At 49.9% G+C, this 17,372-nt stretch overlaps 6 protein-coding genes across 6 annotated transcripts; 3 read left to right on the plus strand and 3 right to left on the minus strand.

Moving 5' to 3' along the window:
• Positions 1–366: 366 nt before the first annotated feature.
• On the plus strand, positions 367–1,012 carry VFPPC_09488 (DDHD domain-containing protein; the record flags this gene model as incomplete). The annotated part of the gene is made up of 3 exons (XM_018288017.1): positions 367–379; positions 474–778; positions 878–1,012. The coding sequence occupies 3 exons, from the start codon at positions 367–369 to the stop codon at positions 1,010–1,012; spliced, it is 453 nt and encodes a 150-aa protein (XP_018139386.1).
• A 573-nt stretch (positions 1,013–1,585) lies between these two features.
• On the minus strand, positions 1,586–2,365 carry VFPPC_09487 (ribosomal protein L7Ae/L30e/S12e/Gadd45; the record flags this gene model as incomplete). Its single annotated transcript, XM_018288016.1, has 2 exons — positions 1,586–1,995; positions 2,059–2,365. The coding sequence occupies 2 exons, from the start codon at positions 2,363–2,365 to the stop codon at positions 1,586–1,588; spliced, it is 717 nt and encodes a 238-aa protein (XP_018139385.1).
• A 694-nt stretch (positions 2,366–3,059) lies between these two features.
• On the minus strand, positions 3,060–3,828 carry VFPPC_16542 (UcrQ family domain-containing protein; the record flags this gene model as incomplete). The annotated part of the gene is made up of 4 exons (XM_018294295.1): positions 3,060–3,117; positions 3,171–3,348; positions 3,605–3,630; positions 3,773–3,828. The coding sequence occupies 4 exons, from the start codon at positions 3,826–3,828 to the stop codon at positions 3,060–3,062; spliced, it is 318 nt and encodes a 105-aa protein (XP_018139384.1).
• A 293-nt stretch (positions 3,829–4,121) lies between these two features.
• On the plus strand, positions 4,122–5,018 carry VFPPC_09486 (prohibitin PHB1; the record flags this gene model as incomplete). The annotated part of the gene is made up of 2 exons (XM_018288015.1): positions 4,122–4,451; positions 4,506–5,018. 2 exons carry the CDS (start codon positions 4,122–4,124, stop codon positions 5,016–5,018), a joined length of 843 nt encoding a protein of 280 aa, XP_018139383.1.
• A 187-nt stretch (positions 5,019–5,205) lies between these two features.
• Positions 5,206–7,152, minus strand: VFPPC_09485 (RNA exonuclease; the record flags this gene model as incomplete). The annotated part of the gene is made up of 1 exon (XM_018288014.1): positions 5,206–7,152. One exon carries the CDS (start codon positions 7,150–7,152, stop codon positions 5,206–5,208), a length of 1,947 nt encoding a protein of 648 aa, XP_018139382.1.
• Positions 7,153–8,868: 1,716 nt separating this feature from the next.
• On the plus strand, positions 8,869–10,340 carry VFPPC_09484 (lipase/serine esterase; the record flags this gene model as incomplete). The annotated part of the gene is made up of 3 exons (XM_018288013.1): positions 8,869–8,943; positions 9,020–9,319; positions 9,381–10,340. The coding sequence occupies 3 exons, from the start codon at positions 8,869–8,871 to the stop codon at positions 10,338–10,340; spliced, it is 1,335 nt and encodes a 444-aa protein (XP_018139381.1).
• Positions 10,341–17,372: the final 7,032 nt, after the last annotated feature.

A 17,372-nucleotide genomic window follows, 5' to 3' on the forward strand; every position in this document is an offset into this window, starting at 1 on the left:
TTCCCATTTCCGTCACCAGTCCAGTCCCAGACACTTCCCAAACCCGGCGCCCAGTTCACAGCTCGAGAACCACGTCCCCACAAAGTGGTGACATCATCGGCCATGACAACCAAACCCGCCCCAAGCAACAAGCCACAATAGTGCCGGCGTCTTGACCCAATCGAGATTTGCGACAGCTATTCGCCAAAACTTGCTGCTGAGGCATGAGGAGGTTTCCGCGCCGTTTAGGTTTAAAAGGAGGGCGGGGGAAGGGCGGCCAAAGGGAGGGCAAGCTCGCGTCAAGTTTGTCTTGAAACTTGAACCTTTCAACATCACTTTTGAAAATATCCATCCTCAATTTCACACAAAACTTATTGAGAAATCGTCATGTCGCTGCACTGTGAGTCTTGAAACCCGCTGCGTGAAGCTCTCTGTTTTCATCCTCCACCTTGCGCATGTAGCTCGTTTGGCGATGAGATGCTAATGTGAGGTAGACCTCCCTCCCGTGAAGCCTTCGGCCATTGCCCTCGGCACCTTTTTCAACCACGGCGTCGAACTCGCTGTTCTGGGCCCCGTCTTCGGACAGACCTACCAGCGCGCCAAGCAGGCCAACACGAAGGAGGAGTTCATCAAGTCCAAGGAGGCTAGCGGCGCTGCTATCGCCTGGGGCACTTCGTTTGTCGGATCGGCTCTGCAGAGTTATGGTGTTGGCGCGTTGATCAATGCCACTGGTACGTTGAGCTATAAGGGTGCTGCGTACTTGGGCGGTTTGATCTTTGCTGCTACTGCTGCTCCTGGTGTAAGTTTTGTCCTGCTACGTTCTGCACTCACCATCTGTTGGTGAGATGGTTTGTGGGAGCGTGCTGTAAGCTTGTAGAGGGTGTACTGACTTGCGTAGTTCCTCAACCAAATCTTCTCAGAGAAACGCCCCGTCGATACTGTTGGTGTTAGCATTGCTGCCAAGCTTGTGGAAACTGTTGGATTATCGCTGTTCCTTACCTGGTGGGGAACTCGCACTAACCCCTTTGACTAAGGGTTGAATTGTTGCGGACGATTTTGGTTTCGCTCGTACGGATAGGATGTAGTTGGGTAGGATGCCCTTGTCAGACTAGTAATCTATTCATTTTGTCTTGAATCGAGTCGTAATGTGAGGCGTGTCCAACGTGAGGCGACGTACTCTGACATGTTGGTCTTGTGGAAGCTGTATGGGCTTTTGTTTGTTGCTTGTAAATCTGTAAGTTGGGCAATACTCTGCTGAAGCATATAATCGGTGGGTTTGAACAAAGCTCATATGCCCTTGTTTTCATAGCTGCCAAAGTACATCACCATATATCAACAGTACAGTCGATGCACGCCCTGCCACAGATTACATACCAATTTGAGAAATGCTTAATTTATGATGCAATATACCTGAACGCCGCCGTAACCCAATTCGGCCCTGCTAGTCAATCCCTCTGGTATTTATACACCCAGATCAAACCAAAGCCTCAAACACAGCTTCCCCAATCGCAAGCCAACGACACTCCTCAGCCCCCCAGGTTCCAACACCCTGCAGACATGTACTTTTCCAACAGCCATCCTCGTCGGATCAACGTCCTCGCCCCCCCTATGCCTTGGACTCGCCCTTTGTCCAGAACGACTGCTTCGAGTACTCCTTCTGCACCAACTTGACCAACGAAGCATACGCCTCGCCAAATGACTCACTGTCCTCATCCTTGTCGGCCTCCTTGGCGGCCTTCTTCTTGCCATCCTGCTTCTCCATGATCATGACCACACTAGTAGGTCGCTTGGTCTTGGCAGCAGCACCCAACTCGGCTCGTGACGTGACAAAGATGAAGGGAACGTTGTGGTCTTCGCAAAGCACGGGCAGATGCGAAATGACGTCCTGGGGAGAAATGTCGCCAGCGATGATAACGACGCCGGGGAAGGAAGTGTTTCCGGGGGCGGAGGCAGGTGACTTTCGGAGCGTCTTGACAACCTCCTTGACGCCGCGCTTAAGGGTACCATTCTTGGCAGCTACAAGTCGTTAGTTTAATGCTTTCTTCCAAATACTCGAGTTAGGAACGAGCTTATACGCACCCTTTTTGATAGTCTTGTACACCTTCTTCATGCCCTTCTCATCAGCCAGCGGCACCGCAAACGGAACAACCGTCCTCTCAAGCGGCACCTCCTCAGCCTTCTGGTCCTCCATGTCAGAATCGTCGTCCTCATTCACAGTCTTGCTCTGAGCAGCCGCATCCTGCTGCAGTTTCTCGTCCAGAGCAGCAGCCAGCTTCTCCTTCTTTTCTTTCTTGTCCTTCTTCTCCTTCTTGGGCTTGGCAACGCCAGAGTCTTCGCTGCGCTTCTTGTCCTTCTTCTCCTTCTTGTCGGGTCTTTCGGCGGCCATGGCGACGGCTGGTGTCGGTGTCGACTGTGGTTATGGAATTTGTGAATTTAAAAATATGAAATACCAAAATCGAATATTCCAAATGCTGTTTTATGAAGTATATGTTCCACAAAAACAGTGCACCGAAAATTGCGAACCAATGGGGGAGGAATTGGTCGAGAAATTCGGGCGGGATTGGTTTTCGCACGTCTTTCTGCGAGCTGGAATCTCGAATTTTTTTACTCCCCGTCGAAACTTTTACTGGCTTAGGACGCTGGGCCAAAATTTTCGGCGGTTCGTGGCGCCGGTTCCGATGAGGTCACGTGATTAAGTTGGACCTGTGATGGTGCCATGATTGAGCACGAATAAGCGGCTTGTGATTGGCACGACAATTTATTTCAAGTCTGAGCTCTGTCGAGGTCAATTGGTGATGAAACTATTGTAAATTGGCTCTATAATGCCATGTACATGTGAAATTATATGGGAAATAAGCTCCGCGCCGACAAATCGTTGCTATATGTTCGTCGCTAGAGATGTTTTCACTGCTTCAAAATGCATCACGACATCACAAGCAAATAGTGCAAGCACGGTGGTAACAAATGAAATGAATTCAAACATGCGCTGTCCGCATGTTCTTGGTGGTTACACATCTATTCTCCCCATGTCTAGACTATGATGTACAAATTTTTCAACCAGTGTCCCTATCCAACCCCGTTTACTCGGCCTCGTCACCAAACTCGGCACGGCCGGCCTTGGACTGAAGATAATGGTTGCTGCTGCATGTTAGAATCCTGTGCCGAATTTTCATTTCTGCAAGTTCACGCACCGCTCAGTAGCCCACTGCAGCAGGTAGTAACCGGCCGCCAGGGGAGGGAGCCAGTAGAAGATTTGGCCCTTGCTGCGACGGAAAGTGTTGAAGAAGGCGTCGTGGATCATGCCGGCGGTGGGATTCTGTCGGTTGGCAGAGAGGCCATAGTGGATGATGCCCTTTTGCTTTGAGCCACCTGTGTCCGTGCAGTTAGTAACCTCGGTTCATGATGTAGTTAATCCCCCTTCGCGGGATCGTCGAAGCCAGCACGCAAGTTGAATCACAGAGCAGTTCCAGTCCATCAATTCCTTAGTAGTCATTAAACAGAACACGTCTGCAATTGACCATGACTATCTCTGATTTCGACCGCTGCTCATCCGATTGAGCACATGCTCGTGGTGCGTCTCTCGTCATCGTCCGCATCGTCCCCCAAATTGACCGAAGCTACTCACCGAAAGATCCCCAGTCACCCAGCCAGCTACAATTAACGTTAGCAAATTCCATCCCCAAATTGATACGTGCAGTGTCACGAAGCCGACGACGCTGTCGCCGGCGCGAGAAAAGCCGCAGAAACAGTCGCACACCACACCCCCAACACCCAAGAGCAGGACAAAACATACTGGCCAACCTTCCAATTGGGGGCACCGCCGCCGTTCAGAGCTTGTGTCGGTCGCATCGTGGCTGATGTCGAGGAATTGCGAGACGTCGATTCCTTTTCCTAGGACAGGTTCGTGAGGTAAGAAAGGCGAAAGTCGGGTCGAAGTCTTGAAAAGCGCAGAACCACTCCCCGTTGTCCCCGAGCTTACCCGAACAGGTTTAGCGCCACATCCACGTCCCGAAAATCAGCCTGCCAGAGGGAGAGAGCAACGACGAAGCTCGATCGCTACCTCTGGTTTGGTTAACCCGTCGCATCCGCCCATCGTCCAACCATCAACACACATCACCAGATATTTTTGCGTGTTGTGCACAATGGCGGCCGCAGCAAGAGCACTCAACCTAATGTACCGTCTGGCTGTGCCGGCCACGGCGGGCGCATTCCTCGTCAGCCAGTCCCTCTTCGACGTCAAGGGTGGAACCAGAGCCGTCATCTTTGACAGGTTATCCGGTGTGAAGGAGGATGTTATCAACGAGGGAACGCACTTCTTGGTGCCCTGGCTGCAGAGGAGCGTCATCTTTGATGTGCGCACGAAGCCGAGAAACATTGCTACGACGACGGGAAGCAAGGACTTGCAGATGGTGAGCTTGACACTGCGTGTGCTACATCGACCAAACGTCAAGGCTCTGCCCAAGATTTACCAGGTAAGGACAGCACCTGCAACACTGCATGTGTTTCATCAACACTAACGAATACAGAACCTCGGTGTCGACTACGATGAACGAGTTCTCCCCTCCATCGGTAACGAAGTCCTCAAAGCTATTGTTGCTCAATTCGACGCCGCCGAGCTCATCACCCAGCGAGAGGCCGTCTCCCAAAAGATCCGCACAGAACTCACCCGTCGTGCGGCAGAGTTCAACATTGCTCTCGAGGACGTCTCCATCACGCACATGACCTTTGGTCGGGAATTCACCAAGGCCGTTGAGCAGAAGCAGATTGCGCAGCAGGACGCCGAGCGAGCTCGCTTCATTGTCGAAAAGGCTGAGCAGGAGAGACAGGCAAACGTCATCAGGGCAGAGGGTGAAGCCGAGTCCGCTGAGACGATTAGCAAGGCTATTGCCAAGAATGGTGATGGCCTAGTGCAGATTCGAAAGATCGAGGCGAGCAGAGAGATTGCTCAGCAGCTGTCGTCGAACCCTAACGTGGCGTATCTGCCTACTGGGAAGTCGGGTAATGGTGGACAGTACCTGTTGTCTGTTGGACGGGCATAAACGTGTAGAAAGGACTGTGAAAGAGGAAACTTCTCCCCTTTTGTCGCTGATGGAGCGACCTGTAATTTTAAATACATCACGGAAATACCAACGATGATGTTTCAACCCAGTATTATCTGATTCCTCTATGCACCGTTTGTTTTGTACTATGCAACTAATATACAGCTCGCTTTGTATGTGTCGAATGCTATTGTTTCTCAATAAACGCCTCTGTCAAAGCACCTGGCTTACCAGGCGGCCAAAACTGCCCATCCACCAACGTCCATCCTGCCCTCTGCATATCCTTCCACTCATTCATGATTCTCAACCGCACCAACTCCCCCGCAGCTCTGGCATCCTCTGCAGAATCGTGACCCAGGACTTTGGGTCCCGATTCTTGTTGAATCTTCTTGTTTAAATGAACATCCATGAGCATCTTTAAGCTGTAGCGATACGGCAAGCCGAATTTATGAGGGTATAGCAACACCGTATCTATCAACGTAGGGTGAACTATCCTCACGGCATTCAAGTCGTTTTCTAGGCCATGTCCTATTAATGGTGTTGATGGGGACAGAAGTGAGAATAGGAGATCGCGCGCAACCTCTGGCGATGACACCTTTTTGAGGTTCTTGGACTTGGAATCGCTTTCGCTGCCCTTGTCGGTTCCGTTCTTGGATGGAACTGGATCATGTGGTGTCCACGGTTGGGCGTGAGCCAAGTCGTCTGGCCAAACGCCTGAATATCGAGAGTTCAGATCGAGTATCTCACCGATAGGCTGGACAAGTACATCGAGAAGCTCTTCCCCTGATGGCCAAGACGTTGCAGTGAGTCGTATTAGTTCCATTCCATGGACGGTGTAACCCATTTCGCAATCGAAGCAAACGGCTCTGTCGCCGGGAACATTGGAGTTTTCCGGCGTAGCAGCGTAGTTGAGCACTGCTGCTAGTCTTTTTGGATCACCCACTTTGAAGACGTGGCTGTCGTGGGTGGAACAGCCTGTCGAGTCGCCTACTTCCTGCTTGCAGCACTGGTAACGTTTTGGAACTCGGGTCGTATCGCCGGGTGCTTTTTCAGGAACGTACGTCTTCCCCCAGTGAAAATTGCATGCGCCTCCAGATGCAAGTGCTCCATCTTCCGGTCGTCTTCCGGGAAAAACCTGGAAACGTTGCTGACAGCGGTCACACTTTTCCCACCCCTTGGCGGCGTCGAGTCCCGTACGCGCCGTTTCAATAACTTCCTCGGTTGGTATGGAAGAAACATAGCCGTGATTGGAGAGGTCGTCTATGCTCGTAGGGATTCTCTTCAGCAGCTCCACTTCTTGGGCGTTTGTGAGTCCCGTCACAATCTCCTTGGGTATGTTACCCCCGTTTTGTTTGGCTTCTGGCTGAGGAGTCTCTTTGATCTGCTGTTCCTTCCATTGAGACACATTCATCCTCTTGTACTGCATGACCTTGTTCTTCATAACATTCGTGTATACCGCTGGCTTCTGCAACGCCGTGGCCTGCTCCTCATCCAGAGCCTTGAAGATAAGATCCTGGTCCGACAGAAGCAGTATCGTTTCATCTGGTTTTCCGCTCTTTTTAAGCTCCCCGTTGAGTCGAGTAAATTCTTGATGGATCATCTTGAGAAGTTTCAAACGGGTTTCATGACTGGCAGGAGAGCTTTTGAGCAGTCGTGGATTCAGAGACTCTGGTTTCCTCTTTTTCGTTGCTTCATGCACGGCTTTACTGTTTGGGGTGACGGAGTGTTTTGAATCTTTTTTGTTGGAAGATTGCTGCCGTGCTGAAGATGGACTGGCCTTTGTGTCGGATCTTTTCGAGTTGCGCTGAAGTGGTGGTGGTGACACGGGCCTGGTGGCAGTGTGCGGCACCGTCCTGAGACTGCCGTCTTTGTTGGTGTGGCCGTGAGAAGCGTTTGCTTGGGGAGGTTGTTGAGATGCGGTGGAAGCTTCGCTTTGTTCTATTTTCATACGCTTACGAGGTGTTTGTTGGCTGGGTGGTGAGCGCTCACGGGATGCTGTTGCTGGGTCTTTTTGGGATGTCGGTGCAGATTCCTTGGTTTCGGGAGCCTTTTCTTCGTTATGACCGAAGATACATTGGAATGCTGTGCAGGTCTTGCCGGCCGGGCATGGTATGTGCTTCAGGGAGAAGCTCATGGTGCGGATAGAGAGCCGTGGACGGTTTGCATTGTATCAAGCAATGTGTTCGAGTGAATTTCTTGGGCTGGGAGGGAGGGAGAGAGGGTCACGGTGTAGAGCTAAGACACATTGAAGACTTCAAACAATTGTGTGCTTGGGGTGTTGGATATAGAAGAAAGGAATCTGAACAGTGAACTACACCAAATCCATTTTCAGGACGGGTGATTGAAAGACAGGTAGGCAATTGTTGAGTCTGGTTGATAAAGATGATGATGACATGGCCAAGTTGACGCTTCAAGGCTGAACGTTGGTTTGAGGTCCACATCGATTGGATGCGCACAGACCAGCACTGAGCCGCATGGGCGGTCTGGTTGTGGGTAGCGGTTATCGTGCTGATAGTTTAGTGGATACAGGGGCCGCAGTTGGCAGCTTCGTCAACCTTCAGTGCCCAAGCTCCAGTGAATCCGATCAATTGATGACTTGACCACATGCGCAGACTGAAGTCTGGTGCCTGGCTACATGCAGTTTTGCCGTCCTGGCCGGATCAAATCAATCAATACCAGACTAGACTACACTTGACAACTATTGAACATTGGAACTCATCTGCAAAAAAAAAAAAAAAAAAAAAAAACACTAAGGTGAACCGTGCTTAAACCTAGCATGATCAGATGGTATGATCAATGTGTGAGCGTACGGCATATCATTGTCACAGCCGGCATTGATATGTGGAGTTAGTCAAGGCACTGCATCCGGATTCTCTTTTTCAAATTCCTTCGCAAGTGCCAGACTACCGTGCCAGTTTGGATGGAGAAGGCTAAGTTGAAGATGTTGGAATAACTTAAGTATCGGAGTTCCGAAGAGGACAACCGGACAAGACGATCGGAGAACTCTTCACTTTGGTAGCGCAACAAATTACAATCGTACCAGACGCAATGTTGTAGCCTGATTGATGGCGAACGGGCGATGCAGGGACTCGCATAGAAATGCCCAGTCTAGCCCGACCTATCCGTTATGAAGCTAGGATTGTACCAGAATGCCCACGTCGTGCCTCGTTGTTACCTGTCGTGAACACACGAGCATGTGATGCAAATTCTCAAGTATTGCTCTCTTGACCGGATAATTCGTAATTCTGTTAGTATCCATCTTTGCGAGATGGTTCCTATGACTGACTTCAATGTTGCTTAATTTGTTGAGTGAGGCCCGCTGATGGCCCCGTTTTCTACCGCAAATGTTGAATGCTTCCAGATGTCAAGTCCTTCGTAAAAATTGTACCAGACCCATTGAGGTCCCAGTCCTAGTCAAATCTGGTCCGATTCCCGCCTCAAGAACGGACATGGAGCACGCACTTGCCTAGACTGGAGCCTCGGCATCCGAAGCGCGTGAAGCCATCAGTTTGGCGGGTGCCAGGGGTTCCAACAATTCCCAGCCAATCCGCGTCCAGCTGCCATGCGTCATCCTTCCACCTCTCACACACCCAAGTCCAGTCCAGGTCCAATTCACTCTCTCAGACCCGACCAGGAAAAAAAAGGTTATCAACACCCTCTCCCGCACCCCTTCAGATGTGGTTCTCAAACAAGACTGCCTTGCATGGTGTTCTGGTCATCGCTTTGGGCTTCTTGTAGACCTGCCCTTCGAGTCTGGTCGTCGCCCCAAGCCCAAGCTGCCTCTGCGTACTTTAGACATCGCATCGCGAATCCTTCCGTCAAAGCCCTTCAGGGGTTGCCACCCATCGCCATGCCGCCTCCGACCTACCCCAAGTATGAGGGGGGCACTCCCTCTGCCGACCACTTGTGTGTGCTTGTTCACGGGGTAAGTCTATGACAGTGTCCCTTCATTCGATGGCGATGTCTTTCTTGAGTAAAACTTACTCTTTTGTCTCTTATAGCTATGGGGCAACCCTGATCACATGAGAAATGTCGCCAAGAGCCTGCGCAACTTGTATCCCGCGAGTGAGCTGCGTTTGTTGTTTGCAAAGCGCAACATTGGAAGTTTCACTTATGATGGCATTGAGCGCGGTGGTGAGCGCATCTGCTCTGAGATCGAGGAAGAGCTACGCGCTGTTGAGGAGAGTGGTGGCAAGATTACCAAGATTAGCATCATTGGATACTCACTTGGCGGCTTAGTTTGTCGCTATGCTGTAGGCTTGCTCTATGCGAAAGGTATCTTGGACAAGCTGGAATGCATGGTAAGCTATTCTTCTCATCCCACCACTGAAATTTAAACTTCAAACTCCTGACAACATATAGAACTTCACCACATTTGCCTCACCACATCTTGGAGTGAGAACACCACTCAAAGGCTGGCATAATCACGTCTGGAACGTCATGGGCGCCCGCACCTTGTCCATGTCCGGACGACAACTATTCACCATTGATGACTTTCGAGACACTGGTCGCCCGCTGCTCTCTGTCCTGGCTGAACCTTCCTCCATCTTCATGCAAGGTCTCCGCAAATTCAAGCGTCATACACTGTACACCAACATTATCAACGATAGAAGCGCTGTGCACTACACCACTGGCATCACAAAAACTGACCCGTACCGCCAAATAGACACCGTCAAGGTAAACTACCTCAAGGGCTACAACGGCGTCATCCTCGATCCCATCAACCCCGTTCAGCCGTCCCCCAAGCTGCGTGGCCCAGCCACCATTTCGTCCGTAACCGGCTCCGTTATCAACTGGATCAAGCGAATCCCATTCATGGTCACCGTCGCCGTGTTCGTCCCTATCGGTGTCCTGGCCTACCTCTGCAACTCCGTCATCCAAAACATCCGCAGTTCAAAAAGAATCCGCCTGTATGAGCAAGGCCAAGCGGGTGTTAGCATCGACGGCTACCGTGTCCCTGTCTTCATCAAGGAACTTCGCGAAGAAGTCGAAAACACATACGAGGCACTCAACAGCTCCCAAAACCAAGAGTACCTAGCTACCGAGGATGAGGATGATGCCGATGCCATGAGCGCGGAGGATAGAAATCTGATACAACGCGAGAGGAGGCTCTCTACGCCAGCGCAGCCAACTCTAGCTTTGACACCGCATCAGTTCGAGATGATTCGATCATTGGACACCTTGAAATGGAGAAAGTATCCCGTTTGGATTCATAATCATCGGCATAGCCATGCGGCTATTATTGTGCGCTTGGAGAAGAAGGCGTTTGATGAGGGTTGGGTTGTTCTGAAGCACTTTGCTGAGGAGGAGTTTTTGGTGTAGGTTAAAAGTATTACTGGGGCGTATTTAAAAAGCGGAAGCATCTGTGCCTGGACGTCGAAAATTTCTGTTTAGCTATGGGGTGTACGTTAGGACGGGGATTTCATTTAGAAGCTTGGTATATAATAGATGGCAGGGCCAAACTGTTTACACGATCGCTGTGGCTGCGACGATATGAGTTTACTTTATACAGAAATAATTCGAACTTGTTCAACCGATACACCCTCGGTCACGCATGGCACCGCAACGCGGTGAACTTTGACCGCATATGTAGAACAACCCATTGCAACAACTTCAAGCCCCAAGCAGCGACTTGTGGTATCTGGGGTGCAGTGTGTTACGTCTTCTGCTGCATCTCAAACTTCTTACCGCAGAAACAAGCCATAAGTCAACAACTCAGCAGCAGAACACAACCAGGTACATAAACGCCGGTGGTCGAGGGTAGTGCTTGACACCAGCCTGACGGTCAGTAAGAGGCTGTCTTCATGATAAGTGCCGAAGGTTTCATATCGTACTGCTAGACAGCCAGGAAATAGCACTCTGAGTGGAAAATTGCCATATTACGTCACGTAATTCATGTGTTACAGTTGGTGATTCTGGTAGTTGAGAGCGCTGCGATGGATCTGGCCGAACTTCCAATTTTCTGACTTCGAAATAGCCCAGCTAGTTCTTGTGAGACGACTCCCGTCCATCGCAAGGTGTTCTAAGATTTGATTGGTGTGTTGTACATTCTAGACGAGACGGAAACTGCGGTACGGCGACTTATTTCTTAGACTTGTCAAACCCGTTCCATCTAGTAAAATCATCTGTGTGTATCCCAAAACAGTCCAACATCCTTCCCACGCTCTGCGTGATAACATCGTCTAATGACTTAGGCCCCGTGTAAAACACAGGAACGGGCGGGAAAATAATGGCGCCTGCACGGCGCAAAAACAACATATTATCCAGATGAATATCGCTCAGCGGCGTCTCCCGCACAGCCAACATTAATTTCCGACCTTCCTTAATGGTGACATCTGCAGCTCGTGATATAAGGTCATCACAAAACCCCGACCGAATGGCCGCGAGCGTCTTCATGCTGCAAGGTATAACGACCATGCCGTCGTGGATGAATGATCCGCTGGCTATCGGCGCTGACATCTCCTTGGCAGTATACGAACGGGATGCAAGAGCATGGATATCGTGCTTGTTCAATGATGTTTCATATTTCAGCGTCGCCAGAGCCCACTTGCTCATGATGAGATGGGTTTCTACGCCGAGATTACGGAGCACTTTGAGCATATGGATTGCGTAGACAGCACCGGTGGCGCCTGTGATGCCAATGACTATCCGCTTCGGACGGCACGTCAAACTCTGTGATGGCGGCGCGTCTATCTGAGCTTGTTGTCCTGTGTCTGCCTCGATGTTTTGGTGTAGTTGTGTTTTTACCGAACGGCTCGCCGTATGGAATTGTTGTTGAAACGACCGGCTGCGACAACACCGCAACGTTGCGATTGATGAATCAAGTTGCCTGCTTAGTAGCGATCTGTGACGGCTGAACATTGACGGATTCATGGTGGAGCTCAAGGTGGAAAGGGTGATGCTTTGGTAACGGCTACGAACGTATTCAAATCGCCTAAATGAGAGGAGAGCACCCTTTAACCCGCTCCGCCTTGTTACTCTCATCATAAGTATCAATTAACTTCTTGTAGTTACGGAACAAAAGCCATGGGGCACCATTGTTGTCGAATGTCAGGGAATTCCTCCAGTGCGGTGTCTGACATGATTCCGCTGTTCCGTGATGCCGAATATGTCGACGGGGAGACGGCGGAACATACGGTCCAAGACTCCACACGACACAACCGGATCAAGAAACAGGAAACCAGCAGTCCGGCCGGGGTTGGTGGAACTTGGCCGTAGTCAGGGAAGATAGTCTTGGATAATCGAATATGATTAGATGAGTAGGTAGTCCAGCGCAGGAAAATGTTTATAGTGACATGTACCTAGTACACAATACTGCACTGGCCAGTTGGCTCGCTTGCTGCGTATTGTTGATATCATCACTGTCACTGTAAAGTATGCGAAATAAGAGACCCGTTTTTGGAGAGAATACGAGCTGACAACGATAGAATGAACTATTCTGCGTCAAGTGCCTTCTTTGAAGCCCTTGCTGAGGTACGTCCATCAACATCCCTAGCCCTTTGCATCGTAAGAGTTGTGTAAGCAAAAAGGCGAATCTAATGAATAATTATCAGGCTGGCGTAAGCCATGTCTTTGTCAACCTCGCCTCAGATCACCCTGCCATTATGGAAGCTCTTGCCAAGGGGACCACACCACGGGGGACAAAGTTCCCCAAAGTGATAACCTGTCCTCACGAGGCAAGTGATTTCCCCAAGGCCTCGCATTCCGGCGAATGAATAGTCTCAAGCTAACGAATGTATGCGCGGCGCAGTTTGTTGCCATGTCAATGGCTGATGGGTTCGAAGGCCGAAAAGCCGCTCATTATTGTCGGTTACTCGGGCCGTAACCATGCAACGGTGCCACAGCTTGTCAAACTTGTGGACGCGATTCCCGGCATTAGGGTTGTTGATACTCTAGGCAGCGATGTGTGCTTTCCCTTTTCTCATCGAGCTTATATAGGCCTGTAAGTATATCTTGCAACCAAGCTTTTGTTTTCGAACGCAACTTTTGAACATTGAAACTAAGTCCACCCCGCAAAGTGCTATATCTTTGGTGTTATTCTTGGTATGGTAGAGAGTAGGCTATCCGACAAGTACAAGCTCCGCGGCCCTTTTATCCTATTCAACGCCATACTTGAAATCATCGGCCTCTCTTTGTTAGGCTTTCACACCAACAATGTGGTTCGCTACATAGGCGCATGCTTTCTTACTGGTAGCGCCAATGCCTGCCTGCCACTTACACTGACGTACCAGTCAAACAATATCGTGGGATAATGGCGTCGTGCCTTTTGCTCAGCATTAATTGTTGGTATGGGCGGTGTTGGTGGAATTATTGCAAGCCTGGTTTTCCGAGGGCAAGACAATCCTCACTACCGGTGAGTTGGCCTGATTTCCATCTTTTGGCACCTCTGAAAGTCAAATCCTGTTAGCTAACCTGATGTTTTTTTTTCTTTAACCAGGCCTGGGCTTTACGCTTGCTTAATCGCTGCTGGCCTAACGTTTGTTTCTGTATGCTTCACAACGGTGTATTTCCGAGCTAAGAACAGACTGCAAAAGCAAGGAAAGCTACTAATTGAAGGTACGGAGGGGTTTACCTATACATTATAAATGTATAATGTCAGCACCACTTTCGTGTTTACAACACTCATAGAAAGATTATTATTGGGGGAGCCTGCCTAGCCAATTTCCAGGGCCATCGGCCTAGAGTGGACACTGTGATGTGAGATGGTGCTGGCCTTGTCAAGATGGTTGGGACAACCGTGGCACCAGATCATGCTCAAGAGGTGATAAATTATCCTCTCTATTCGAGAGATCCCTCGGCTACCAATAAGTTAGCGACTCCCGCGCCAAGCTTTCAAGTCAGGACCGTAGCTTCAGCCACCAAACTCGCTCCATCACAACCTTGCACGAAAGCGCCGACTGTCAGTGTTGGCAGTTTAGCCAAATGTAACCCCTACCAACACACCAAACCCCCCTCCCATTAGTATAATATCTGTTTTTAAGCCAAGGAGTTCCCGAAATGCGGCACATGCAATCCTAACTCCCGTGCTTGTTGCCTGTTGGGATGGAAAGGGTGCACACAACATATCGCATAGAACGTACAACTCCAACAGACTACTGTGCGTCTTTCCGTACATCAAGAGGTGCGATAATTACAGCTGGTCACCTTTGCTGTGTGACCTTTCGCATTGACAGAAGTCTGTCCTTCTTATAGTGACGGGGTGTGGCAAAATAGTGGAGGTCATGTCGTGAAGCTTCTGGCATGACTTTTCACCCGAACTTGTTCGCCTTGAAGCTTACAAGCTTTGTATATGAAGTATTGAAGATCATTATCCTCTTGATTCGTGGTCGGTGCCGTGCCGCAGGAAACGGTGGCCGGTCAGCGTGATATACCTGCACGGTTACTGCAAGATCTGGACTTCTCGGCAAGTTCAGCAGTGTCGAATATTGGGCTTGCGTTACTTGACTTCATTTGTAAGGCAGATTCTTCACCATAGCTGACACGATGTAATAATGTGTGACATATTACCTCTCAGTGGAGTATTTGGAGCCCGTCGCAATTGTGAATAACTTGCCGGATAGCAGATGTGCCGAAGGCCATGGCTACGTGCCTGCCTGGTGCCATTCAATAGATCAAGTTACCACACATGCCTGCACGACGAGCGGTCAACTTCGATAGACCTGTGTGATCGTACTGCCGAAAAGAATACCAGATTGACACATATGAGCAGTCTCGATCGATCTCGGAAATAGTTGTACCATCGTTTCCCACGTTCATTTGTCAGAGCCGCAGGCCAAAACGCCTCTTTGAATCGACGGCACGCCACATAATGCCCATGCGTCATCGCACTCTGCTAGCCATGAGGGGTACAGTGCAGTAAATGTCAGGACTCTTGACTCTACGAAAGCAAAGAGTAGTGCTATTAAACATGACGTTGCCGTGGCTGACTGCAGCTGAAGGATCGTGAGAGCATCAAGTAGGTAGTATCAAACGACATCTTGGCCTAGCTCGTAGAAGAAAAGGAAATAAACCACAGTATAAAGTATGCTAGAAATAATCTTTAGTCAACATAACACCAAAACCATCAACACGCCACCGGTGGGAAAATCCCGTATGTTAAAGATACTACACAGACAACACATGACAGTTCTATGCGGTACTGTACTGTGTCAACTACCGTACATCCAGGCGTGATCTATTGATAACACTGCAGTATCATTCGTTCAACTGCCCAATATCTAGTGGATTGATGCGTGTACCGCCAGACAGCATCACCACACTAAAGACCCATTTTGTTTCCGATAGCAAGATGATAGGGGCATGCCACGGTCCACATGCAGGCTGGATAGAAACTCAGAAGCTGAGGGAGGGCTGACGCTTTTGAAGCAGCTAAAACCTAGAGGGGATACAGTCAGTTGGTCAGTCAACCGGAATGTAGAGGGAGTGTCAACAGAATCCAACTTAAACTATCTCTCTGCATTAGCGGAGTAACCTCATTTGCTGGTCAAATGACCTACTGGACACTTACGTTGATCAGGAGAGCAGGGCCTCCCCCCCAAATTAAAGGTATTAGCACGGAGTACATAAGCTCACAATGAAGCCAGTTGGAAGTCGTCTTTCACGGCTCAACTACCATTCTCCGCTACTCATCATTATGGTGGTGTTATTCAGCAGACAAAATGTCCCTCCCTCCTCCGCCGCCCGGGATTGACCTCTCGGGGGACCGGCGTCCCGCGCTCATCACCGTGTCAGTTTTGGTTTCTTCGCTCGCCATATTCTCTGTCGTTCTGCGGATTGTGAGCCGACGGATAATGGGCGTCCGTATATGGCTAGACGACTGGCTTATCATTGCATCTCTGGTACGCTCTCGTCTGCACCTCCATTCAGTGTTCCTCCCAAGGAAGCTGTAGCGGTCAGGCAGGCGTAATACTAACGGGACGAAATAGGTTGGATCGTGCGGCTTGTCCGCTACCTTGAGTGGATTTGGTCAGTTACTTTCGATATTTTTCTTTCATATACATCATGGTAGGTAGAGGGTGTGTAGGGACAGAATATGTTAATACCGTGCCTGCTAGCTCTTAGCCAAGGATTTGGAAGGCACATCTGGCTAGCTGTGCCAGATATAGCCAAGACGTTTTCTATTTGTCTCTTTGCCTCCGAGCTCTTCTACTTCTCGTCTTTAGTATTTACCAAGTTATCCCTCCTTGCATTTTACTGGCGGGCGTTTAAAGTCTGGCGGTCGATCAGGGTCCAAGTCTTGGTCCTCGGTGTCATCATTATTCTCTCAGGCGGTAGCTCTGTATGTTCTGTTGAACTCTTGCCCTTCCCTACTTAGGTGTTTGATTTGATAGATTTGCTGATACGTCGCTAGTGTCTCGTAACGGTGTTACAATGCCGACCGATCAACGCTTGGTGGGAACGCTACGACCTCCTCCATCCGATGCTGCCATCACAATATAGCTGCGAAGTCGACCATGTCAAGTTTTGGTATGGGTACGCGATCCCGTGTATCATTACCGATGTCCTGGTTCTTGCACTGCCGGTGCCTTATATCCTACGACTGCATTTGCCGAGAACGCAGAGAGCCGCCTTATCAGGTATCTTCCTAGTTGGTTTCTTGTAAGCATTCTGCTTGCTGTATCATCTGTCCATGGTTTCTTGGCTGATCATGAGAAGTGTTACCATCATGTCTATCGTCCGGCTAACCTGCCTCGTAAAGGGAAATTTGAATGATGACCCGGATTCTACCTGGAGCTTTGTTGACGTAGTACTCTGGTCTACTGCCGAACTCAATGTTGCCGTCGTTTGCGGTGAGCCATGTCCATTTCAGTTCTTGTCGGCCTTCGTGGGTGGTCGTACTAATAAAACATCTCTCATGATAGCCTGCCTCCCTTCTTTACGCCCTATTCTCAATAGAACCGCCAAAGTCCTACACATAAGCACACCCTTCCATTCGACCCAGAACAGGCAGCCCAGTATTGAGAACCCACAGGTCGGCAAGGAGCAGGACTGCGGCAACCTCGGCGTACATGCGTTTGCGGCCTCCACAGAGACGAGTGAGCACCTGCCTACTTGTAGCGAAGGTGCCTCAGAGCAGAACAATAAGACACATGCAGGCACACCTGGAGAGAATACACCATATGCGTCACTTGAGCTACGGGACCTGTCTTGCAAGAACACAGCGCCAAATGGGGCCATCATGGTGACAAGGGAAATCTGCATAGAGCAAACGCCTGTTTAGAGCCACGGGCTGCGTGACTGCAACTCTTTGACAACGATAGACTGACATGGGCAAGTGGAAAATTGCACCACCCTGCCGCGTGTCGACCTTTGTATTCAAGCTTGTGGAGGAATAAGAGTGAGTGAACAACTTGG

Source organism: Pochonia chlamydosporia, chromosome 7, assembly GCF_001653235.2.
Source record: "Pochonia chlamydosporia 170 chromosome 7, whole genome shotgun sequence".
Lineage (NCBI taxonomy): Eukaryota > Fungi > Ascomycota > Sordariomycetes > Hypocreales > Clavicipitaceae > Pochonia > Pochonia chlamydosporia.